General features: G+C 37.2%; 1 protein-coding gene across 16 annotated transcripts in view; it reads left to right on the forward strand.

Moving 5' to 3' along the window:
- The window catches only part of nrxn2a (neurexin 2a), a 497,417-nt gene extending 472,164 nt beyond the window's left edge, over window positions 1-25,253 (forward strand). For 9 of the 16 annotated variants that reach the window (XM_051093387.1, XM_051093386.1, XM_051093389.1 and 6 more), the window contains 4 exons: window positions 2,250-2,339; window positions 7,382-7,710; window positions 18,146-18,224; window positions 22,355-25,253. In XM_051093387.1, coding sequence (XP_050949344.1) covers window positions 2,250-2,339; window positions 7,382-7,710; window positions 18,146-18,224; window positions 22,355-23,151 — 1,295 coding nt within the window. In that variant the 3' untranslated portion in view covers window positions 23,152-25,253. The remainder of the gene's footprint in view (window positions 1-2,249; window positions 2,340-7,381; window positions 7,711-18,145; window positions 18,225-22,354) is intronic. The other 7 variants (XM_051093393.1, XM_051093395.1, XM_051093396.1 and 4 more) reach the window with 1 other exon arrangement.
- Window positions 25,254-27,219: the final 1,966 nt, after the last annotated feature.

The following is a 27,219-nucleotide window of genomic DNA, read 5'->3' on the forward strand; positions in this document are numbered from 1 at the left end:
GGCAGCAGAACGTGACGCCGTTGCTAGGTTACCTAACGGTTAAGTTGTAGGTTTTGTAGAAAAACAATCTTATACAGTTGTATATAAATGCTTTAATAATACATAAAAACCTCAATGTCATTACCCACCGAAGGTCTGTGCATCGGAGAAGACGACTGAGAATGGCAGCTACTTTTTGCTTAAAAAAAAATAAAAGCACTGATGCAAGTAATATTGCAGAACAGGTAATTGTTATTAGTGGCTGTTTCCTTATTATTGGTAGTATATTGTAAATATTATTCTTATTCACTACTCATTTGAACCCTTTTAACATTTTATTAAATACTATTATTGCAAACAATATTATTTATTATGCTTTTTACGCAGTATAGATGTATCCTTCGCTGCTTTCGATTTCCCACACACTGTAAAAAACAATTTGTTGAGTCAACTTAAAAAAAATTGTTACCCTGCTGCCTTAAAATTTTAAGTTCAGTCAACTAAAATAAGTTTAGTCAACTTGAAATGTTAAGTTGTACTAAGTAACAACTTAGATATTTGTGTTTGCTAAACTTAACAGATGGGTAAGTAACCCAGCTGCCTTAAAATTTTAAGTTGATTCATCTCAAATATCTAAGTTGTCACTTAGTATAATTTAACATTTCAAGTTGAATAAACGTTTTTTGAGTTGACTAAACTTAAAATTTTAAGGCAGCCAGGTTACAAATTATTTTAAGTTGACTCAACAAATTGTTTTTTACAGTGTGTGGGAAATCGAAAGCAGCGAAGGATACATCTATACTGCCTTCAAAATTCCATCAGACGAAGGTACCTCCGGAGACAGGAAGTGAAACAGAATTAGAATTTGGACGTGCCTTGATGCCTTCCTGCTTTGGAATGCTGCCTCCGAAGGCAGCATTTTAGAGCTTTCAGACGCAGCCTAGGATTTTTCTGTTTTTTGCTGTTTTTTTGTAAAAGATATTTGACCCTTCTTGCACATTCACTTTGTAAACACTGGGTCGGTACTTCTGAAGCCATGTAGGACGTTTTTTAAGTTGGAGGAGAAAATAAGATGGGAGTTTTTCGACATGTTCAACTGTACCCTAACGGATTTATGTCTTCTCGACATGAGGGAGGGAGGGTTTCCAGTTTTCCCAGAATACATTAGCAATATGCTAATGTTTCATTTTGACGTCAACTTGAAAGGGCTTAAGATTCGTTTTAAAAACAACTCATTTGCAAGACTCAGCATCAACTTTATCTTTTAAAAAACAATAACTTTATACACAGACCACTTTGAGATTTACAACTTTGCAGGATGTTTTCATTCACACTGCATGAAAGGTCATTTTTAAAAATCCACAATAGGGGCACTTTAAACCATACTGTATCAAAACAACGACACGAAAAGAAGTTGATTTGTTTTAAATTATATTTTTATTATATGCCATTTATCATATTCCTTAAAGGAATGTTTCAGCCAGTGTGAAGTTGTCTGAGAGGAAATAAACATCACTGTGTGGCAAACAACACTGACCGAACTATGGTATAAAGGGGTATTAGGATGACTTGTGGATTTTGACAAGACGTTGGTGGAGAGCGGCGAAGAGAAAAGAGATTGTTCTTTTGAGTGAGTAACAGGACCCGAGAGCTCGTTTTAGCTCCGGTGAAGGGATCTGTCAGAAACAGGAACCGTAGACTGTAGATACACGCCATCTCTTATCTGGCAGCCATGACACCGAGTCAATTACATCTTTTGTGTCTTTTCATAATTACACGTGTCCTAATTTATGCAGGTGCCTTGAGATTCCGATAGTAGATGCGGCGCTGATTGCACTGTTCTCGCTCTGATTTCGCATAGAGACCAGAAAATGTCTTCCGGAGCAGCTACCATTGTACAACTGCGCATTATAATATGTGACATTATCACTGATATCATTGTTGTCTTATTGATTGTATGAAATTTTCCTCAAGTATATTCGCTAAGATGACATCATCACAATCAACCAGAGCCAAAATTAGAAGCTAAACCATCACTAAATATGTCCTCAAAGCTTTCTAAACAGATTTAAACATGCTCTAATTAGTCTCAAGCTTCTAAACTGTCTAATAACTAAGAATCCACCTTAAAACAACATAACTACCAGCATAAAGCTCGTTTAGACTTCCTAACTTGCTAAACTTGATAGTCTTGTTGCCATGTTTTTAACCATGTGACGCTTGAACTTCCAGATATTAACCTCTTATCTGTCTCTCTAAATTCTTTGAAGGGAACATTGATAATGAACGGCTTGCTATAGCCAGGCAAAGAATTCCATACAGACTTGGTCGGGTAGTTGACGAGTGGCTACTCGACAAAGGTAATAAAAATGGATTAATTAAACAATGACTTAATGACTTATTAAGACTCTGTAAGAGGTGCAGTTCCTTAAAAGCACAAAGCTACAAGCCATTTCCAATTAAACTTCCTAACACCAAAGACTTTACATTGGCATACTGTGGGCCAAAACAAACTGTGACTTGTGGCTGCCCACTCACAATGAAAATCCATTCGGTCCTCTCCATGCGGCTTGAGCTTTACAGATCATGTCCTTCACGAAGTTAGAACTGCACCGCTTCAGAGAATAAGGTTTAATCTTAAACATAACCCTGACTAACCCTCTAACAACGCTCCATAACTGCAACAACTGTCTGTAAATAGTTTCTTCTTTTTTTGCTGTCTTATGTTTTCCTTCTGTGATCCCCTCTGACTTCGCTAACTTTGAAGCAAGGGTATTTAAAAACACTTTAACTATAAAATATAGATTTATATTTTCCAATCCCAAGCAGTTAAAGGGACTATTGCTTTTTTTCCTTCTTCTAACACTAAAATCAGAATAACCCCCTTTAACCCTTTGAGTGTAATGAATCCAAAATATATATAGATTTTATTATTCGCACCATTTGCATTATAGTCTAAAACTTAACCGTGTTGTAATCTCTGAACCCGCGAGACATCTGTAAACAGATGAATCCTGCATGGTTTTCGATTTTCCCTAAGAATCTTTCTCGGTTATTAAAGTGCACAAACAATCTCAGACGCCTGCGTCAGCACATTATCAAAGAAAATTGGGCATTAATGCTGTACTGTGTGTAAGTTATCAGACTTTTTGGGTGGTTGCGCCTTTTTCATCTATATGCAAACTTCCTTTTCTGTTCATGTGCTGAGCTAACATCAAATCTAAATGTTAAGTGTAAAACAAACGCGCTTGCACTGTTTTTTTTCTTCAATGAAAACTGACCTTTCTAAGTCTGCATATCTTCGTTGATTGAACTCGATAACATGCAGAGTATAACGTGATCCAAAAGTTCAGTTCAACATTCAGCATCCAACTAACATCTTTATATATATTTTATATATACGTGACGAGTCTGATTTGACGATATAAATAGGGCATTAAACTAACGCTAATTCCGTTTTAAACCCCCCTAAATCGAACTAACTCAGAGGGTTAAACAGTCTAAATATTAATGAAAGACATTTTCGTAACCAGATGAGAGGAAAATTGCTGTCAGCCTTTGCACATTCAGATGTGATTAACAATGTCCCTTTAACATGTGTAATTATTTATCAGTTCTAATCTATAAGTAATGATAATGACACAAAGCCCTCATACATCAGGTCTGTGTCCTGTATAAATGGTACTGAATGACTGGTCTTTGTGTGAGAATGTCTGTGCCTCTTGCTCTATCTCAAAGGCTCTTTGGTCTCCTTATTCTCCTCCATTAAATGTTCTAACCTCTGTCACTGGGTCTCACATTTAGACGCAAAGAAAAGATCTGTCCAACCTTGAATTAATCACAGGAGAACCTTTTTTTGCCTTAATGCCTGACATGCGAGGAAATTAAATCTCATTGCACAGTTTTAAATAGTAGGAGTAATGCACCGAAATATGAATATTCTGCCGTTATTTATGCAAATGTCTCATGTTGTTCCAAACATCCGCAGGACACAAAAGGAGACATTTTAGATGCTGTCCTGGTCGCTTTATTCCAGTGACTAAATAAAAAATAAAAGGAAATAAAATTAAAAAAATTCTTTCCACACTGCTAAATCAATTAAAAGAATCCATACAATAAAAAGTCAGTGCAGTTCCAGTGTCATTTTGGTCCCCATTGACTTACAGGCAAAAACAGTTCTCAAATTATAAATCCATCTATCTATCTATCTATCTATCTATCTATCTATCTATCTATGTATCTGTCTGTCTGTCTGTCTGTCTGTCTGTCTATCATCTATCTATATATCTATCGATCTGTCTATCATCTATATATCTATCTGTCTGTCTATCTATCATCTATCTGTCTGTCTGTCTATCATCTATCTACGTATCTATCTATCTATCATCTATATATCTATATATCTATCATCTATATATCTATCTACAGTATCTGTCAGTCTATCTATCTATCATCTATCTGTCTGTCTGTCTATCATCTATCTACGTATCTATCTATCTATCATCTATATATCTATCTACAGTATCTGTCAGTCTATCTATCTATCATCTATCTGTCTATCTGTCTGTCTATCATCTATCTATCGATCGATCTATCTATCTGTCTATCATCTATATATCTGTCTTTCTATGTATCTATCTATCATCTATCTGTCTGTCTGTCTATCTATCATCTATGTCTATCTATCTATCTATCTATCTTCTGTCTATCAACTATCTGTCTATGTATCTATCTACCTATCTATCTATCATCTATCTGTCTATGTATCTATCTATCATTTATCTGTCTGTGTCTGTCTGTCTATCATCTATCTATCTGTCTATCTGTCTATCTATCTATCTATCTATCTATCTATCTATCTGTCTATCATCTATATATCTATCTGTCTGTCTGTCTATCTATCTATCATCTATCTATCTGTCTGTCTATGTATCTATCATCTATCTGTCTGTCTGTCTATGTATCTATCTATCTATCATCTATCTGTCATCTCTGTCTGTGTATCTATCTATCATTTATCTGTCTGTGTCTGTCTGTCTATCTATCTGTCTGTCTGTCTGTCTATCTGTCTATCTATCTATCTATCTATCTATCTATCTATCTATCTATAGTGAATAAGAAACTGCTAAATCGATATAAAAAAAAAAAAAAAAAAAATCATACAATGAAAGTCAGTGGAGTTCCAGTGCCATTTTGGTTCCCATTGACTTTCAACGTATAGGCAAAAACATATTTATATATTTAGATGCTGTCCTGGTCGCTTTATTTCAGTGACTGAATAAAAAAATAAAAGAAAATAATGTTTTTTTTTTTCTTTCAAAAATTTTTTTCTAAATCAATTAAAAATAATAATAGTTCATACAATGAAAGTCAATCCAGTGTCATGCCATTGTCATCAAAAAAAAAAAGCAAGAAAGAAAAGAAAAGACTGTTTTTTTTCTTGCATCACTGCTAAATCAATTTAAAAAAAAAAAACAGTACTGTGTGGCAAAAACAGTTCTCAGATATGCTTATAGTTCTGATATGCTGATTTACTATCAGCGTTGTAAACAGCTGCTGCTTTTTTGAAAGAAATTAATACTTTTAATCAGCAAGGATGTTAAATTGATAAAAAGTGATAGCAAAGACTTTTATTGTTAGAAAAGATTTCTATTTTGAATAAATGCTATTCTTTTTAATTTGTTATTCATCAAAGAATCCTGAAAAACGTATCACAGTTTCCAAACAAAATATTAAGCCAACACTGATAATAAATCAGCATATTAAAATGATTTCTAAAGGATAATGTGACACTAAGGACTGAAGTAATGATGTTGAAAATTCAGCTTTGCATCTCATAAATAAATGATATTTTAAAGTATATTAAAATAGAAAATACTTATTTTAAATTGTAATAATATTTCACAATATTACTTTTTTTTCTGTATTTTTGATTAAATAAATGCAGCCTTTATGAGCATAAGAGACTTAAAAATATATATATATATATAAAAATCTTACTGATCCCAAACTTTTTGAACAGTATTGTATGTATATAACAATATAAATAATAATTACATACAACGTGAGCAAATGATGATAGAATCTTCATTTTTGGGTCATTTATACCATTTTCTCAGTGGTACTTTACATACTGTATTATGTCGGCATATGTAACCGTCCTTAATGTCGCACATTAATCAGAATAATCTTTCCACTGTACGATAAAAGAACATGTGCGAGTGGAAAGTGGCCATCTGGCTTCTTCGCGCTCTATTACGACATGCCTTTTCAGAGATGATGGTCTTTTTATCTCCGCTCTCATGTCAAACTTGGTTATTTTCAACTGTTAAAATCGAGACCCTACTTGTGTTAAATGGCAACCCTTCATTAAGCATTAAGTGGCTCTCACAGAGGGGATAACAACTGCCCACTTCATAATCAACTGTGTCAGAGTACCTGTTCATCAGGATTAAATGGATGGCGGCAGTCCAGCTCTCAGGGGCCAAAAGAAATGGCACTTCGAGTTAACCATCCTTTTCCTCTCCAAGTAGTAATTCCGAAGGTTTTGTTGGCATTAAATTATATCTTAAGTTTAGCCAGATTGCTTAACGCTCACTATTATAATTCAAAACCACTTGAATCAAACCTGTAGCGCTGCTACTACTTGTTAGAGCTTTGTACGATTTATAATAGTGATTTAGATTTCTTGGATTTCAATGGTCGTCAACTCAATGGCCAATTAGTGGTATATTCTGTGTAAAATGACTCAGTGGAGATTCAGGGGACGAAATCCTCAATCCTCAATGCAGAGGCACAGTGTGTGTGTGTTCGTGTGTGCGTGCGCCCCTATGTACGTCTCTTCCTGGGGCTTGAGGAGATGCCTCAGTGACACATTAGCATTTGAGCTGGCAGATGACACTTATTCATGCAGATTAGCATCAACGAGGCCTCTGTCTCTGAATAAAACATATCCAAAACTCTTTACATACTCATAAATATTATTTTCCAATTTGATCCTTCTTATTCAGTTCATTATCCACAATTCGAGCCTTACTAGTTTAATGAGGCACAAATGATAATATACAGCTATTATTCTATAATGATAGGGGTTCTTCTATTCCTCCTTGATTTGGCCCTCATATAGGAGCCACCTCAGGCTTCGGGATTGATCTTTGGCATCATGTTTAATACAGCACTAACCGGGTCAGAAACAGGAGGCATTAAAATTGGAGATTTCCATCGCCAGGTTCAAATGTTAAAAGTGTTTTATCAGCTGATTTAGACACATCCTGTCACCAAAAACAGCCTGTTCTGATAGTCGCTTTTTGCTTCTCTGTCTCTCCTTGCTGTCGTACTGCTCTCTCTCTTTCTCTTTCTCTATATCTTGCTCTCTCTCCACCACCTCTCTGATTCATCACAGGTCGGCAGTTGACTATCTTCAACAGCCAGGCGGCCATAAAGGTCGGAGGTCAGGATAAGGGAAGGCCGTTCCAGGGCCAAATCTCTGGCTTGTACTACAACGGGCTTCAAGTGCTAAAACTGGCCGCTGAGGGCGATCCGAACGTGCAGGTGACAGGAAACTTGCGTTTGGTTGGAGACGCACCCTCCGTCTTGTCTACGGAGACCACTTCAGCCACCCCTCCGGCTGCTGCGGACATGTCCACCACCATAATGGAGACCACCACCACCATGGCCACTACCACCACCCGCAGACAGCGCTCTCCCAGCCTGAAGGACAGTATTACGCAGGTAGGGACGGTGGATGGTGAGTTCATCCAGAGAGGTGGTACTATTGAGTGAGGGATTTTGTTGCGTTTATAAAGAGGTTTGTTTTACAAGATGTCCAGTTGGTATCAGCAATAAAAGAGCTGACAGGACAGATCACCCTGGGGTAAAAAAATCTGTCATTTATTGCTCGAAAAAGAGCCGTCACTCTGCATCTGGAAGGCCCTGAAGGACAAGAATCACAATGCTCAGAATCGCATGTGTCAGGATATATCTCCCCCACATATGCTTTTCCTTTCATTCCTCCCACACATAGTATTTTACTAGTCACATTTCCTTTGAACAGTCCTGCAATTTTCTCAAGTCATTATTTTCTAAGCCTCGAGAAATGTATTTAGAGTTGTAGCACTTTACTTGTGAAAGCAAACACTTTACACAGAACAGTTAAATTTCTCTCCATTTGTCAGATTTCCAGTTTGACGTCAGTTTTTTAATCTGATTAAAAGACTTAGAGCAAATGTTTTTGTTTATTTTGCGGTTATATGTGTCAGGAAAAATATATTTTTGATTTATAGATTGTTAAAAAATGCTATGTAAATTTGTCTTTTAAGTTTGAAATAATAGTTTGAAATTTAGAAAGTAAATATAAAGCACCTCAATGAAAACTATAAATTTAGAAACACTTCCCTTTATTGTTTTTTTGTAGCATAATGAAGACTATCGCAAATCATTCTCAGACTTTCAGTAGTGTACTGATAATATCTATCCTCAATCTATAAATGATACCATAAATGTCAATTAAATGTATCTAAAAATTATTTGATCTTTTTATATTAACAGTGTAATTAATAGTCTATTTATTAAAGCCAATACATGTATTAATTGTATTAATTTCCGAAATATTTATTCAATTCCAAAATCCCAAAACCCAAGGCAGTATTGGTTTAATCAATATATTTTAGCTTATGTTCAGCTATTCTTTTTAATAGTTAACTTTTAACTATTTTTGAATATTTCGGATCATCAGTCATCAAAGCTTTTACTTTAAATTTCTCCAAGCTGATTACTTAGTAAAAACTCCCACAGATCATGTTTTCGGGCCATTTCCAGGCTTATTTTGATGCAGCAAAATTGCTATATCTGTAAGTTGTTTACTTACTTTTTAGGGGTTCAAGCACTGAAACCCTACTCTGATTGTGCAATATCCAAATAAAACTGATCGAGCAGACCAAACCATAAGTTGTAGAGACTTGAAACTTGGAGGGATGGTAGTACTCACACCGTCTACAACGTGACCAAGGCTCACCCCAGTCGGCCTGACAGGGGCGCTACAGCGGTCAAAAGTACAAAATCGCTCATAACTCCTAAACCGTCAGTCGCAGACTCAAGTGTCTTATGTCATTGGAATATTATGTCGAGTACTTCGCATTTTTTGAAAAACGTACTTTTGCAAACTACTCCTAGATCTTTTGCCAGATCAGACCCAAACCAGTGCAGAATGATTCTATGGAGAGTGAATATCAGTAATTATCAAAAAAGTTGAACTTTCGACTCACTTTCGCAAAGGGGTGCCAAAACATTTGAAAGGGGCAGAGACACTTTTAGTAAAATGCCTTTAACTCCTGAACGGAATAAGATATCTCAAAACTCCAAACTCAGAACATTTATGTAAGAGCTCAATCTGAGATCAGATGGGAAAAAATTGCAGAGCTTGGCCACTTGGTGGCGCTATAAGAGGGGAAAAACATAAAAAATGGCTATAACAGCGCAAACATTTGTCCTATCAACATGAAAATCGGTTTGCACTGTCTTGGTCCGAAGTGCCATAAGTGTCTACAAGGACATTTGCATGTCTCAAAAAACATGGTCACCATTGGCCGACGAATTTTGAGCACCTGTTAGACAAGGTTAATGGAGGCTGATCGGAATAAAACTCAGTGGGCCTGTTCAGCTCATGATCCCAAAGGACTGAGAGAAATTTAAAAGAAATCAGCCACGAGGGGTCAGTTTTTAAGGGCGTAAACAGTGGGGTTTTTTGTACATACACATAATATTTGTAGCATATAATGGAACTCCTCATTCCGGGACAACTTCGCCTCTAGAAACACTGCTGTCAATCAAATCGTTTGTTAAATGATTGAGAAGAAAAAAAAAATTTTGCAAACTAGTCCTACACTGTAAAAAACAATTTGTTGAGTCAAATTGAAATAATTTGTAACCTGGCTGCCTTAAAATTTTAAGTTCAGTCAACTCAAAAAAAGTTTATTCAACTTGAAATGTTAAATTATACTAAGTGACAACTTAGATATTTGAGTTGAATCAACTAGAAATTTTAAGGCAGCTGGGTTACTTACCCATCGGTTAAGTTTAGCAAACACAAATACCTAAGTTGCTACTTAGTACAACTTAACATCTTAAGTTGACTAAACTTATTTTAGTTGACTGAACTTAAAATTTGAAGGCAGCAGGGTAACAAATTATTTTAAGCCGACTCAACAAATTGTGTTTTTTATTTTTTACAGTGTAGGTTTTTCGCTCAATTTGGAAAAAAAACACTCCAGTACATTTCTCTGGACTCTGTAGGTCAATAATTATCAAAAAAATAATGAAATTTACTCTTTGGGAAGCTATAACGAGGTCATTTAGAAAAGGGGCCTGTCCAAATTTACCCAAAATTCTATAAAGCCTAAGGGAAAACTCAAAACCTCACAAAACCGGCTGAGCACATGCAGCAGGTGATTCTAAACAAGCATGCAAAGTTTAAAGGGAATCTGACCTCATCTGGTGCTATAACAGTCATAACTGTTTAAAAAAACATAATATTTCTATAGTAAATTACACAAGGCAGTATTTATAGCATGAACCAATCACAGCTGAGCATAACCAGTCATATCAAGTCAAATTGTGATGGAGGCGTTGCCTCATCTCATGTGACTTTCCACCATTCATTCTCAGTTACCCCCCCACCAAACTCACTGCACGCTTTAGGGGGTCTGTTAAAACTCAATAGGCTCAGAGGAGGCGAGAAAAACATGAACTCCTGCTGTAACTTTACCTGCTGGCATTGCTTTTGGACAGTGTTTTTTTTTTACACTTGTACACATATATATATATGTTCTCACAGTTTCGACAAAACCCCATGATATATGGCTAAATAACTTGAGGCCATCTACACTGCTAAGCACTGATTTATTTGTGAATAAAGACTTTCCTTAAAATGTTTGTTTCTCCCTTGTCAAGCATAGACTGACCATTGTTGTTCCTAGCCCAGCAATTTTTCATGTTTGTTGACAGCCTAAAAAAAAAAAAACGTATTAACCTCAAGAAGCATCTGCGAAACACTAGAGCACAAGGCTATTAATATGGAGGATATTGAGTGTCATATCTGACATGTGTGTTGTCTCGGCCCCCCATTCATCACACACTGGTAGCAAGTTAGGAGTGTTTGCCTCCCCCCACTGTCAGCCTTTATTCATGTGCTGTTCAACTCCATTGATCAGGAGATGCAAGTTGATAAGAATAAAGGGCAAGCTCAATAACAATCAGTGTCAATCATAGTGAAACGGGCAAGATCCATAGCCACAAGCGGCACGTATTAGCGCAAATGAGGACGGGTGCAGATTCTCTCACGTGTGCGCTGTGAATCACTCCTAATCCACGCTGTCCTGGGTGTAAATAGTCATACAAAGCAATAGCAGGGAAATGGGGATTTGAGTGAGACAGCTTAGCGCCGTGGAAGTCCCAGTGCACCACTCCTCTCCTCTTCTCCCCAAGATGAGTAAGACATTTATATGGAAGAGCACCAAACACTGTGTCTAGACTACAAATTCATTCATTTATGAAATATCTCACCATTCACAGTGTAAAATAGAAATTTAACAGCATATTTCTGTAGATACATGTAGTTTAAATGGATTATTTGACCAAATATTTGTGTTCTGTGTATTTTTAAAGGAGAAGTTTACTTCCAGAATGAAAATTTCCTGATGATTTACTCACCCCCATGTCATCCAAGATGTTCATGACTTTCTTTCTTCAGTCAAAAAAAATTAAGGTTTTTGAGGAAAACATTCCAGGAAAACATTTCAAAGGGCTCTACTCCTACAGCCTACTTCTACTTCTCCTCCAGGAGAAAATTTGATTTTTTCACCCAAACCTTTTTTAACTGATGTACACCGACGAAGAACTAACCGCACGTGGCTTTTCAAACATGATTAGGCAATATGTGAAAATGTGCATATGCAAGACAAGCATTTGTGGTTAAAAAGCATATAAATGTTTAAGAAAATATTTAAGAAAATGACCGATCGTTTGCTAAATAAGACCCTTACTCCTCACCTGGGATCGTGTAGAGCCCTTTAAAGCTGCACTGAACCTGCAATTTGGACCTTCACCCCGTTGGCCACCACTGAAGTCCACTATATGGAGAAAAATCCTGGAATGTTTTCCCCAAAAACCTTAATTTCTGTTTGTGTGTGAAGAAAGAAAGATGTGAACATCTTGGATGACATGGGGGTGAGTAAATTACCAGGAAATTTTCATTCTGGAAGTGAACTTCTCCTTTAAAGTTATTAGAGCAGCATCAGTTGTGAGCCCCATGCAGAGTGTTCCATAATTAGCTTAGTAACATGCTAATGCCACTATTAAAATCAGTTGTGAGTCAATCTCATGTACAGTATTTCCTCATGAGCTTAGCAACATGTTAATGTTACACTATTGTAATGAATTACTTGTCAGTTATGTGCAGAATATGTAGTTGTTAGTTTAGCAACATGCTAATGTTACACTATAGAGAGTTTGCACTTACCTCACGATTTAATCAGTTGCGCAGCCATATTGGCGATACTCGGATGTAAACAACAGCGTGGATTACACAGTTAACGTTGTTAAACCACATGAAAAATGTGTGGAAGCTGCTAAATCATATAGAGAAGGATTTGGTGAATAGGAAAGGGCGTAATATTTTGATAAACTAAAGTTAATTGGTGGTAAAGATACATACAAGCAGTAATAATTAAGATATTAGCCTAATATTTCACCTACCTGACTGGAAATAATAAGAACAAACACAAATGTTGTCAAGATTCTTGCCCTGGAAATCCAGGTTCAGTTTGGCCAACCACAAACGCCTTTTGCTCCTCCGTTTTTTGCACTCTTCTCCTTGATTTTGGCAGTATATAGTACTCCAAATGTTATTCCTGGTCTGAACAATTAGCACAGACCAAAACATGACAATTATTGACCATTTTCAGCAGCAATAATCAGCAAAATATGCAAATTTTATTGGTTCAGTGGCATTGTTTACATTCAGTGCCACCAATATGGCTGACAAATGTGAAAACACTCTATACTCAGATAGCACACATATGTCTGCAAGATGTCTGTTAAAGATCTCTTGATCTGGAAAGCATCTGCTGTGTACAAACGTCTGGCAGACGTATGTAAGATGCCAGTTTTACATACATTCTAAATCATAAACATCTTAAAGACATCTAATAGACGTCTGTTTGACATCTGATAGGAAATGTCCAATAGACGTATTGCAGATGAGCAAACTACGTCTTGCAGATGGAAATGAAGACGTCAAATAGACGTCTCCGAGATGTACGTGTGCATGAATTGAGTTGATTATGTGCATAATATTTTGTTGTTATTTTAGCTACATGTTAATATTACTCTATATATAAGCCATATATTAATATTAAAATATATTAAAATCAATCATGAGTTGATCCTGTTAATACTGTTGTTAGTTTAGCAGCATGCTAAAGTTACACTATTGAGATCAGTTGTCCCTTATGAAAATTAACCATGGTTTTTTGTGTATTGATTAGCATTTGTAAAACAATGGTTAAACTATAGTTAATGCCACAAAACCATGGTTAATATGTAGTCACCATGGTTTAACTATGAGTCAATCTCATTTAGCTAAACTAACAACAAAATATTCTCCACATGATTGAATCACAACTGATTTTAAAAATGACATTAGCATGTTGTTTTTTATGAAAAATTAAGAAATACTCTGCATGAGATTGACTCATCCCTTATGAAAACGAACCATGGTTTTAATACAAATAAAACCAAAAAAAAAAAAAAAAAAAACGATAGTTAATATATAGTTAAACCATGGTAACTACAAATTAACCATGGTTTTGCTGCATTAACTAAGTTTAACCATAGTTCAACCGTAGTTAAGCAGCATAGCAGCATGCTAATGCCACACTTTATTGCAATTAATTGTAATAATAACTTCTTATTACAATTAATTGCAGTTCATGTAGATTTCTTATGTGGTAAACAGACTTATATAGAAAGTTCTGGATCAAAACACTTATGTTCCCTGACAATTAAGATGCTACCTATTAGGACAGCTCCCTTTGTAGACTATAGACAACCAGGCACCTCACATCAGGCCTTGAATGTAAAGGAAAAAAATCTGAATATTTGTAGAGCAAATCTACTCAGTGCGCATTTCAAACTCGCATCAAGTTTTCTGAATATCAGTCAGAGCTGCAGGGTCAGACATATGTTATTATTTCAACCTCATTTTGAGCGGCTTGTGCTGTTTTATATCAAAGCGTCCATACCTCCATCAGCACAAATCTTTTGTTCTAAGATTGCTTTTCCACAACCTCAAATTGGACTTGAATTTGTGGTGCTTTTGAAGTGAACCTTCACGACACCACGTAAATCACAGCCCATGTCAGCGCTCTCGCAGCACGTTGGAAATTGTGCCATTGTGAATAGTGTCTGTTAAGTAAGCCCTTGATCAAGCTGACACCGCAGTTTACTTCCCTTTTAAGGATTAGGACATTTAAAGTGCCCTCGATTTTCTTTTTGCCATGTCAAAAAAAATTAGTCATGGCGTTTGTCAAAAATGTATGCACATATCAAAACACAACCTGCAATTTCAGTACTCTTAATAAACTTGTCGTACCAAAACACATAGGCATTGTGCAGAAGTGCAGATAAGAAGCGCGCTAATTATCCTTTAATAAACGCAGTCAGGCAAAACTAATGCTGCAGTGCGTCTTTTAATTAGAAGTTCGAAATGTCAGAGTCTTTAGTATTTGTAAATCAGACTCGAAACCCAAGCAAATTTGTCATCACTTTTGTCTTTTGTCCTAGTAAACGCTTTGATTGTTTTAAAGGCAGGCTTTTTGTTTTAAATAACCCCGATGGTGCTTTCTGTACATTTAATGTTTGTCGTCTTAAGGAGTTTTGTTCCCAGAGTTCAGATAGATGTCGGGGACACGAAATGTTTTTGTGTATTTAGTGTAAATGAAGCATAATAACATTGCTGATGGAAAGACTTTAAAACAGAATGTTCCTCTCAATAAGCTTACCTTCGAAAGTAATTTAACTCTGGCTAGTTGAGGTTTTGAAATATTTGAAGCTGACAATGGTGAACAGTTGAACAAGAAAAACGCAAGCAAAATAGATCGATACAGCACTATTTCAGTCAGACCAACTGTCGACTTGCTGGTTTAGTTAGTATCTGCACGTCAATCATGGTCAAAATGACCAAATATTTAAATGCGAAGGTGATGCCTGTTTGCATATATTAAGCTAGAAGTAAGAAAGTACGAACCTTACGGGTCATCAATTAACTTGTTAATGATGCTTACCATGATTGTTTTCATAACATGCATATAACATGCGTAAAAGGTATTCCTCTAGCTGTATTAAAATAGAGAGCGCAAATGCAAATACTGGTGTCACCATCAATAAATACATTCATCTAGGCTTCGAAAGGGGAGTCTCATTCTGTGGCCGCTCCCACCCTCGCAAACAGATAAATATGCCCATATGAGTGAACAGCGAAATTGTTCTGACCTCTCGATAGGAAAGGACAAACTGATGCGCCCAAATCAGTCATGGCGCAGATCCAATTACATGTTTTATGAATGTGAGGTATGAGTCGGGAATGTTAATTCAAGCTCAGGTCAAACCAAGGGGCAGCAAAGCCATTCGGTCTGGCATCACTGCATCGTAGGAGATGAACAAATGCCTCCGCAGCCGATGGATGTTTCTTCAACCGTGGGTGCTTTTGAGCCTTTGGACTTTCAGAAAATAACATTGAAACAGTGGACATACATCAAAGAAGAATTTTGTAATTTTGTAGAAGTCATGAGGAATTCACTACAGTGTTTTAGAATGACATTTCAAACACTGTCATTTCCGCCACAATTTAGGATGTGGTGGAAGTGACATTTTAAAGGTTTTATCGGATGCAATGTTCACTTTTACATGTTGTTTGAACATTAATATGTGTTGGCAGTGTATGTACAAATCTACCCTATAATGATAAAAATCGAGGCAGTGGTTTTTAATTAATCTGTGAAAAATAATATCCCCTTTTTCAAATCGAGCCGGTGTGGTGTCACACCATCACAATAGTTGACTGACATGAGCGTCTTACCTCAGACCCGCCTTAAATCAGCTGTAACAATCTGACCTTCATTGTTTCAATGCTGGAGCAGGGATGTAAGTTAGACAAGAATATCTCTGATTGCGCAATTGAGGTGTTGTGTTGCTGGATGTAATAATGAACATAGTGGTCGTTATTTACTCCCGACATCTGAGCCGCTGAAGATGCAGTAGATTACGTTTGTTTGTGAAGGGAATGCGCCTCCCGATCTACATATATCCGTCTATGTTCATGCAAATCATTCGTGATCCAGCTTTACTTACAGCAGAAGCGAGTATAAGGGTTTTTTATGAATCTTTGCGATCGCCTTTCCTTATAATGTGCTAGTTAGCAAGTTTAGCGGCTAAATGGGGCTAAAGTAAATTTAGTAAAGAATTTTTAACCAAAATATATTATAGACTTTTCATTAAGACCCTAAAGAATCATATCAACTTGTGGAAAATGGGCATCCGATGACCCCTTTAAACATTTTTGGAATAAAATGACTTCTTTGTCCTGATGCTAATTTCATGGTAATTTCATAAATTCATTTTATGTATCCTAAATTCACACAATTAAATGTTATTTCCACACTTTATGCATCACTGTACAAAATAAAAAAATGACACTTGCAAACTTTATAAAGAGCAAAAGGGTTTTTACATAACACTACCAGTCAAAAGTTTTTGAAAAGTATGATTTTTAATGTTTTTTTAAAGAAGTCTCTTCTGCTCACTGAGCCTGCATTTTTTTGATGCAAAGTACAGCAAAAACAATATTTGTACTATGTAAAATAACTGTTTTCTATTTGATTTGATTTTAAAATGTAATTTATTCCTGTGATTTTACAGCTGAGTTTTTAGCATCATTACCCCAGTCACATTATCCTTCAGAAATCATTTTAATATATTTTGATTTGCTGCTCAAAAAACATTTAGTATTATTATTATTTTGTTGAAAACAGCTGAGTAGAATTTTTTTCAGGTTTCTTTGATGAATAGAAAGTTCATAAAACGTAAACTTTTGTAACATTATAAATGCCTTTATCATCACTTTTGATGTATTTAAAGCACCCTTGCTAAATAAAAGTATTAATTTCTATAATTAACTAAAAAATTATACTGACTCCAAGCTTTTGAATGGTATAGTGTACAGTGTTACAAAAGCTTTTTATTTCTGATAAATGCTGCTTTCTGTTCATCAAAGAATCCTGAAAAAATGTACTTAACTGTTTTGAATATTGATAATAATAATCATAATCATAATGATAATAGAAAATGTTTCTTGAACAGTAAATCAACATAGTAGAATGATTTCTGAAGGATCATGTGACACAAGACTGGAGTAATGATGCTGAAAATGTAGCTTTGATCACAGGAATAAACTACATTTTAAAACATATTCAAATGGAAAGCAGTTATTTTAAATAGTAAACATATTTCACAATATTACTGCTTTTACTGTATTTTGAATCAAATAAATGCAGGCTTGGTGAGAAGAAAAGACTTCAAAAAACTAAAAATCTTACTGTTCAATTTTGACTGGTAGTGTGTACTGTAGATACATTACTTTAAGCAAGTAACTGAAATGCAATTACAAAATAGCGTAACTTGTAATCTGTAATCTATTATATTTCCAAAGTAACCTTCCCAATGCTGTTTATTCCACTCTTTGTTTAAATTATTGTTTTAACATTTTAATAATTCATGTTTACTTTGAATTTTTATACTTTCAGAAAATCTGTGTTATGAGTACAGTTATAATATCAAAAGGCATTTGAAAAGTTGAAAGATAACAGTGGAAAGTTTGAAACAGTGGAAAGTTTTAATGTGAAGAAAAGCTGAAAACTGTTAACCTTAATAAAAACAACCCCTGGGGCGTAAGTGACTAAATATGACAAAAGCGGTGGGCTTAAAAGAAAACTGGCCAAATAAGATAACAGGCACGATTGCAGATTGCTTGCAGAGAGAGTCTCAGAATCCAAATAAATAGAATGTGCCTGCAAACTTGGAAAAATGAACCATCTGTACCTGTATTCTCTTTCAGAACTCAGATGACCTGCTGGTGGCGTCAGCCGAATGTCCAAGCGATGATGAGGATCTGGAGGAGTGTGAGCCCGGCACTGGTGAGCACAAACACACACAGCAGCACTGAGGCCGTAGGCAGCACAAACTTCAGATCAAACTTCTTTCTTAAAGAAATTAACATTTTTAATTAAGCAGCATTTTTTAATGACTAGCGGATATATTGTGGTTTGGATGCTGTGCAGCTCCATAGATAATTCCTCATTTTATTCTAGCTAGAGCTTCAATTTAAATCATTTTCAATTGTTCAGATATTCAGTATAAATAGCTTAGGTTGAATCTAAAATAGAATTTTTAGAGTATCACTTTTTTTCAGAATTACAAGCACAATTTTAATGTGTCCCTAATGTGAATTCTGTTTCTCGTGATGTTGTCTGCTAGCACTCTTCCCCCATATTAACCCTATAGATGCTATAAACAAAGAAGTATACTTTAGATTTCATCAGGTCATTTAGGGACTAAATTATGATCTGAGTTTAGACAAGGGGTTATATTGCTTGAAGGGTGGTCTCCTACCATCTGGGCTATTCATAACGCTAAGTGGCCATTCCACTCCATCGTTGGGTTCCGCTTTGAGCATTCATATATCAGTAAAATAGGTGTGACGTCAAACCGTGTTGCATAGTACGTGGAATTATTACTCTGTGCTCAGCTATTGCTCTTGTGATTGTGCATTATGTTGCAAACATTCAGTGTTGTTGAGTGGTTGAGTTCCTTCTGATGGCCCATCTGGAAAATCAGCTGTTGCTGTTTGACATTCGTCCAAACCTTTGGTTTCATTTCAGATTATTTTAGCTGAATGAAATGTTGGAAAATTAAACACATTAACCCAGACATTTCTTATTAAATAATTGCCACAACAGCTCTATTTATTGGCTCTGTCTCAAAATCTAGTCAGCTGCGTGCCTAGCTTGTTTGTGCAATCAACCTCTCAAATTGTCAGTAGAAAAACTATGCGGTCTTTAAAAATAACTAATTTTAGCTAAGTATAGCTTTTTTGTTTCATAAGATAAGCCAATCTAATAATGTGATGTGACAAGCTGTATTCAAGGAGATTTTTTTTTTTTTTAATTAAGTTTTAATATTTTTTCTCACATATTAAAGTCATAATGAAGTAGCTTTACACTACCAGTCAAAAGTTTGTGGTTGGTAGAAACTTTTCATGTTTTTGAAAATAGTCTTTTATGCTCTTAAAGGGATAGTTCACCCTAAAATGAAAATTCTGTTTTTAGTTACTCACTCGTTCCAAACCCGTAAGACTTTCGTTCATCTTCGGAACACAAATTAAGATATTTTTGATGAAATCCGAGAGCTTTCTGACCCTGCATAGACATCAACGGAACTGACACGTTCAAGTCCCAAGTCCCAGAAAGGTGGTAAAGACATCCGCAAAGAAAACACAAATATCCACCTTAGCACAGTGTTAATTTCGTTGACAAATAATTTTCGTCATAATTTTCGTCAACAGCATTTTTTCATGGACGAAAACGAGATGATAACAAAACGAAAACTCATTTTGAATGACAAAAACTATGGCGAAAATCTATTGACATTTTTGTCAACAAATAAAAACGAGATGAAAATGTTAGGAAGGGACAATTAGAGAAGAGATTCATTCAGCACTGAATCTGCTGCGTGGTTAGGAGGTTAGATGTGTACATGTGAACTGTATCAAAGCCTATTGATGTATCCGGCGGGACATAAGCTAGCATACATTTGCTGCACGTCTCATAAAACGTTCAAAAATGTCAATATCTGGGAGTAAGACAAGAGCAGACATATGGATAGATTTGGACGAAACACAAAAGAGAAATCAATTTGGTCCGGTTTTCTGAGCGCAGACACCGAAGTAGCGCCTCTCACACAGCACACGAGTACTCTTTCGCATCTCATGAATGGAGAAATTCATACAAATGATGTCGAATTGTCCGTTTTGACGAGTATTCCCGTAAACACACTCTGTTACGTCTTATGTGAACGTATGTGGATGAATGAAGAATGTTAAACACATTGTTATAAAGAATACATAATTAGTCTATATATCATTTGTATTTCATTGTAAAAAGAGGACTGTGTTCTTCTTTTATGAGAAGTGGTTTCATTTAATTTCAATGTAAAGGCATGTTGCGTGTCACAGCAGTTAAATCTGTGTCTATCATGATAAAACTTTAATACAAACCTATACAATGAGTTTGGTCATTTTATAGAAATGCTTAATAAATGCATTGCACTGTAACTAAACCCATTAGATTTTAGCTGACTAAATCTACTGTAGATTATACCCTTAAAATCTTAAGATATTTAGTCAACTAAAACTAGACTAATACTAAAACAATTCAGATGACTAAAATATGACTAAAACAAAATGGCATTTTAGTGAGAAGACTATGATTAACACTGCTTTAGCATTAGTCTTCGACGTGCATTCGCGAGTGTAGCATGATGCAAGCGTGTGGTTCTGCTGACGCAGGAACCAGCGCTCTGGCATAAAGCTCGTCTTTTTTGCACACAGAAAGTATTCTCTGAGCTTCATAACATAAGATTATGGAAAGGAAAGGGAAGGAAAGGAAAGGAAAGGAAAGGAAAGGAAAGGAAAGGAAAGGAAAGGAAAGGAAAGGAAAGGAAAGGAAAGGATGTGATGTGTGGCCAAGTATGGTGACCCATACTCGGAATTTGTGCTCTGCATTTAACCCATCCAAGTGCACACACACAGTAGTGAGCAGTAAAAAAAACACGCACACACACACACACTGTGAACATCGTGAATATTGCTATCGCTGCGGGGCCTGGGGAGCAGTTGGGGGTTCGATGCCTAGCTCAAGGGACTCACCTCAGTCGTGGGATTGAGGGTGGAAAGTGCGCTGGTTATTCACTCCCCCCACCTTCAATCCCTGCTGGACCTGGGACTCAAACCTGCAACCTTTCGGTTACAAGCCCGACTCCCTAACCAATAGGCCACGGCTGCCCCCGTGGTTGAACTGGTTGAATGGACTATTTTAACAGTGTCCTTGCTACCTTTCTGGGTCGTTTGAACATTTCAGTTGGATTGCTCTCTATGCAGGGTTAGAAAGCTCTCAGATTTCATCAAAAATATCGTAATTTGTGTTGCGAAAATGAACGAAAGTCTTAAAGGTTTGGAACGACATGAGGGTGGGTAATTAATGACAGAATTTTTATTTTTGGGTGAACTATCCTTTTCCATTTCTTCAATATAAAATATAGTAAATATAGTAATACTGTGATCATTTTATTGCCGTTAAAAATAAAAAATAAAATGTAGTGTGAATGAAAATGAATTTTCAGCAGGATTACTTCTCTTTTGAATGAGCCGTTTACTCATTCAAAAGAATGTTCATTTGACATAGACATCTTTTGTACATATATATGTCTTTACTCTTACTTTTAATCAATTAAATGTGTCCTTGCTGAATAAAATGTTTCACACTGACCACAAACATTTGAAAAGTAGTGTGCTTTATATTCAATTTATTAGCTTAATAACATTATAACATCAGAATCAGAAGTTTCTGCCTTCAAAGAGCATCTCAGAGCTCAGATCACTCAAATCCACTCATGAGCTTCCATTTTGTTTGTAATAAGATTCAGACAATTCCCTATATAGCCATTAGACAGAAATGAGCTAACTAGGTTTTGAGACACAGCATATTACACAATATGCAGAGAATTTTATCATTGCATAGATGAATCTGTATTTGCACAAGTCAGATGAAAGAGCACAGATGAGTGTGTCAGATAGTATAAAGGGGAGAAACTTTGTGCTTTTAAAGGGACCATCTTACACACCTTTGTTTTTTGTAATTTGCTTTTTTTCCATGCAAAAATCATGCGGCCTATTTGTTGATGTAAGTGACCCCAACTCCATGGTTTGCTATCTTGTTTAACCAAAGAAGAGCCAAGAGCTATTCAAGATATGAGTTGGTTCTGTTTTACATGTTACTGTAGTGATTTAGATATTTGTGTTTAGGTTTAGAAACTAACGTAGCATTTTACATGTGAATATAAAGTATTGTGTGTAGAATCTTTGTCTTAGAATACAGATTAGAATTCAAATTCTATCATTATTAGAGTGTGCGTAATCTACGCGCACGTAGACCTTCTCAAATCCTTACTAATTGTTCTTCCTCTCACCCTTTCTTCTCTCTCATCCCAGGAGGTGAACTTGTGTTGCCCATAATAACCGTGGACACCCAAGACCCCCTTCCCATAGCCACTCGTTACCCCGCTATCCCTGCCCCTCCCACATCCCTGACCCCTCTCCAAACCACCAAAGAGTCCCTAGTCCTGTCCGACCCCCGTCCACCGTGTCCTCCGGACCAGGAGGACTGCGGCGACCCCATGGAGGTGTCGGCCTTCGGCTCCGGAGAAATGACGGAGTCCGATGACGAGGACTTTTACAAAAACTCCCCCATGGTCACAGACAGGACGGTCCTCCCGCCGCCCCCCGGCGTGGGCAAGAGCGGAGGCCAGAGCCCCGGTGACCACCGTCCCCCAGTCCCCGGCCCCACCACACACCCCAACCAGCTCCACATCCCCGCAGGCAAAATGAATACCCGCGACCAGGTGCTCCTGCCGCCCGCCCCGTCCTCCCGTCACACTCCAGGGTTAACCTACCCGCCTGGTTTCCCCCATGTACCCACAGCTCACCCCACCGACCTGATGGACAAGGGCCGCCCGGGCGCCGTGGAGGTAATCAGGGAGTCCAGCAGCACCACAGGCATGGTGGTGGGCATCGTGGCGGCGGCCGCCCTCTGCATCCTCATCCTCCTTTACGCCATGTACAAGTACCGCAACCGAGACGAAGGCTCTTATCAGGTGGACCAGAGCCGCAATTCGGGATCCGAAAGCAACGGCGCCGTGGTCAAAGAGAAGACGCCGAGCACGACCGCCGCCGTGGCGAAGACGACCACCAAGGGCAAGAAGAATAAAGACAAGGAGTATTACGTCTGAGAGAGACCGAGGAGGAGGTTCACAGACAGGAAGTGTGCTGAGGATTTTAAAACTTCAAATCACCTCCTCTGCATCCTCAAACATTTAAGCCACACAATCTTCTGTTTACTTCTCCAAAACGTTTTTCTGCCACCGAAAGATACGAACGTAGGGAATGAGGAGGAAGGAACACTGACCGATTGACTCCTCCTTTCGTTGCTGTCTTGCGAAGCCATTGTTGTATGTAATTTTATCTCAATCATGTCTAAAGAAAATCTTCCATTACATTCCAAATGATGTAATGCCCTCTTTGCGATTAAAAATTTATGTTTCGCCTGGTCCGGGCCTCCACGGGAGAGTAACGAAACACCATGGACAGGGAGAGAAAACTCGCCGGTTTAACAGATGTCTCCACGCACGAGCTTTTGGTGCTATTCCTGAACGTTTGGTTAATATTATCTTCACAGAGCTATGAAATTGAGATCGTTCTCTGGCCCTCGTTGTAATAATTCATGAAGAACAGAAGCGATTGTGTTAGTTATTAGCACGAGACAAGCAGATGCTCCCATCAGCTCTTGTGGAGATGTTAAATCTGACACCTTTTTCGAAGGGAAAAACGTGTTCGCTTGGCAAAGCGGCGGATAACATCGCATCTTCCGTTTCGTTCTCTGATTGAGCCGAAGAGTTTGAATTCATTTCCACTCTGGTATCCTTTGTCAGTGTAGAATTAGGATTCTGTCTCTGCCTTGAAACACATGAATCTAATTCTTTCTTTCTTGTTTATCCGCCATGGTTTCATAAACACGTTCTCGCTTAGAATGGCAGATCAGACAGCGAAGCCTGCTTTGACAGCAACACCTCCACTGGCAGGTGTAGAAGGTTGTTAGAACTCTCTCTCACCCTCTCTTTCTCTCTCTCTCTCTCTCTCTCCATGGTGATCTGTTAGGCTACTAATTGTGTTCCATGCATGATGTATTCACATTCAGCTTTCCATGAGAGTTTTTTGATATGAAATACATAAAGTTGATAACTCTCATCTCACCCGGAGGGTTTCATAGCACCATGGGCGAGCACAACGCGGACAAGAGATCTCAGAAATCGGGACTGTCCTGAACTGAACATCAGCTTGGACAAAAGATGTTGTATCTATGTAAATAGAGGACATTGCTGAAAACATCAGGAGACAGGTTTGTGTGTGTCGTGCATACGGTGCGTATGCGTATGTGCGTGTGCGCTTGTGTGTGTGTGAGTGTTTGTCCTCGTTCGTCCTCCGGCATGAGAAAGATATACGCAAGACTACGAGAACTCTTTCTCTTGCCTCCTATATTCTCTATGGTGTGAAACTACAGCCCAATACCCATCCGAATGAGACTACAGACAGTGAAACAAACAGGATAAAGAGAACGGAGGCGAAATCATATTTTGAGAACTGTGTGGCATCTCTTCTAGGAGGGAAAAAGGAACTCGTTCTCATCGGGATGCCAGCTCACCACCTCCCAAACCTTAAAAGAAAGCGAAAAGGAGCGAACTGACGAGACTTTTATGGATAAAGCAGCACAACCTTGCGTCCAGACTTTTATATCTAAGGACACCTCCTGGAAAGGAGGAAAAGGGAAGGAAAAAAAAAAACACAGTATACTGTCTAGATATTTCTCACATTTGAAAATATGTTTTTCCTGAATTGACATTCCTTGTTATTACAAAGAGGTTTTTTTGTTTAGTCCTTTCTCTGCAAATGAAAAAAAAAATGTTATTCACAATAGATATTACTTCAGTTACACGAAGTGATTTTCAAATGTGAAATTTGGGGGGGGAGGGGGGAAATAATGATGTTTTGGGATTTTATTGAATTTGGTAAAAAGAAAAAAAGAAAAAAATGAAGCATTACGCCTAGCCATACCTCCATTTTACATTTGGGTTTTTTTTTTGTTACGTCATTGACAGGGCTTTTTTTCTGTTTGTGTTTTTGTTTTGTTTGTTCTTTTAAGATATAATTGTCATTTACCTATGCTGGTCAAAGTATATTCCCGTTCTTAATGTAATTGTAAAGTGTTACTGTGAGATGAAATCTAAATATGTGTACATTGACAGAGGGAAAAATACACTTGGTTCTATACTTCGTACTGATTTGGTCGGTGTGGTCTCTTTTATTAAAAATAAAACAAAAATTTAAAAATTACAGAGATTGACAGTATCGTTCAAAAGTTTAAGATCAGTAAGATTTTAAAAAATGAATAAAAATACTTTTATTCAGAAATGATTAATTAAATTGATTAAGTGACAGTAAAAACTTTTGAATATTGTTGCAAAAAAAAAAATCTATTTCAAATAAATGCTGTTCTTTTGCAATTTCTATTCATCAAACAACAGTTTCCACAAAAAAATAATAAAAATAACAAGAAGAGCATCTGTATTCAACATGGTTAATAATAATAATAAGAAATGTTTTTAAGCACTAAATTTGCATATTAGAATGATTTCTGAAGGATCATGTGACACTGAAGATTGGAGTAACGGTTGCTGAAAATTCAGCTTCGCATCACATATATAAATTATTTTAAAATGTACATACATAAAATAAAAAAACAGTAAATAAATACTGACCCCAAAATTTAGTTTGGTAGTGCAGTTGACACAAAATTGAAAATGACTAGCCCCTTTCACACTGCAATCCTGGTAAATTGCCATAAAATTACCAGAATGACTTTACCATAAATACACAAATATGCTGTTCACACAACCGTTCTAGCTTTTTAACGCTTAAAAGAGCAGTATTGCCAAGTCTGCGGTTTTTGGGCCAATGTCCCTTTAAGTCATTTCACTCGGCGGCCATCTTTGAAACGCCTCTCGGGCAGGCAAGTGCTGCTCCTATTTCTTTGAAAAGGAAAACATCATTCTCCAAAACTGTTCACCAAGCTTTAAATTTCATATTTGAAATCACCAATGAAGTCTGAAAAGAACTGCCTCATAAATATTGCTCCAATAGCGTTAAAAAAAGCGTATTTTTCAGGCTGTTCAGCCAGTGCACATGTGCAGTACTGAGCGCACATCTCAGAACGCTGACTGTTTCTATCCACCTGATTTTGTGGGTGCAGCCATTTGTCAATTTTTTGTGTCTGTCTTCCGGTCTAATCCACTTCCAGCTATTTTTAGCTGCACAAAAAGCTTGTTTTGCTGCTTGATATTGCAAACTGGTGTGTCTTACCCTTATTTTAATGTATTATCTTAATTATGAACACACTGGTTTGTAGTGCAAACTGTTTTACCGTTTACTGCACCTCGATTTTCTTCTCGTTATTTCCCTATGGTGGATTATGAACCAGACGTCTAACACATTACCAGAAAACAACTTGCTTCCGCATTGAAAAATAAGGTGGATAGCAACTGGGACTTTTAACAGCAGCTGCAGTGATGCGCTGATCTTTACTGATCAACGATTGGCTCCTTCATTAAGAAGGCGGGGCTTCACTAAAACTGCAATTCATCGACTGGCCGCTAAAGACTGGCTGCAAAAGGGAGTCAATCCCATAGACTCCCCATGTTAAAATGCCCAACTTTACAGCAGGAAAAAAATATGTTTACAGCCTGGTACAAAAAGTGGTTTTGGTCTATATAGCTAATTTTGCCCTTCGTGTCAACTCTGAGGATGGTGAATTTTTTTATAACTCATCCGTTTAAATTATATTAAGCCTTAAAGTTCTGCATAATTTAGGGCGTGGCCACTTGAGTGACAGGTGGATTGCCGCTGCTGTCACCACCGTCGCGCTAGGTGGGCGTGGTTTCAGCAACCAGCTCCACCCACGTCTCGCCTCTTTGCCCATTTTCGATTTTTCAGGAGTGACGTGCAGTGGTGCGATTCCAAGACGGCCGATTCCCGCCCACTAAGAGCTTCAAAAATGCTCTACAGAAACCTACGGGTGACGTCACGGACACTACGTCCATATTTTTTACAGTCTATGCTTGAAATGCGAATTTTACCAGGGAACCCCGCCAAAAATGTGTATTTTACCTCACTGAATATGATTTTTAACGGGGGAACCCCCTTGAAACGTGACTGGGCTAGTTTTGAGTAGCAATTGGGCGGGTTCC

The sequence above is a fragment of the Labeo rohita genome, chromosome 21, assembly GCF_022985175.1.
Source record: "Labeo rohita strain BAU-BD-2019 chromosome 21, IGBB_LRoh.1.0, whole genome shotgun sequence".
In the NCBI taxonomy this organism is placed as follows: Eukaryota; Metazoa; Chordata; class Actinopteri; order Cypriniformes; family Cyprinidae; genus Labeo; species Labeo rohita.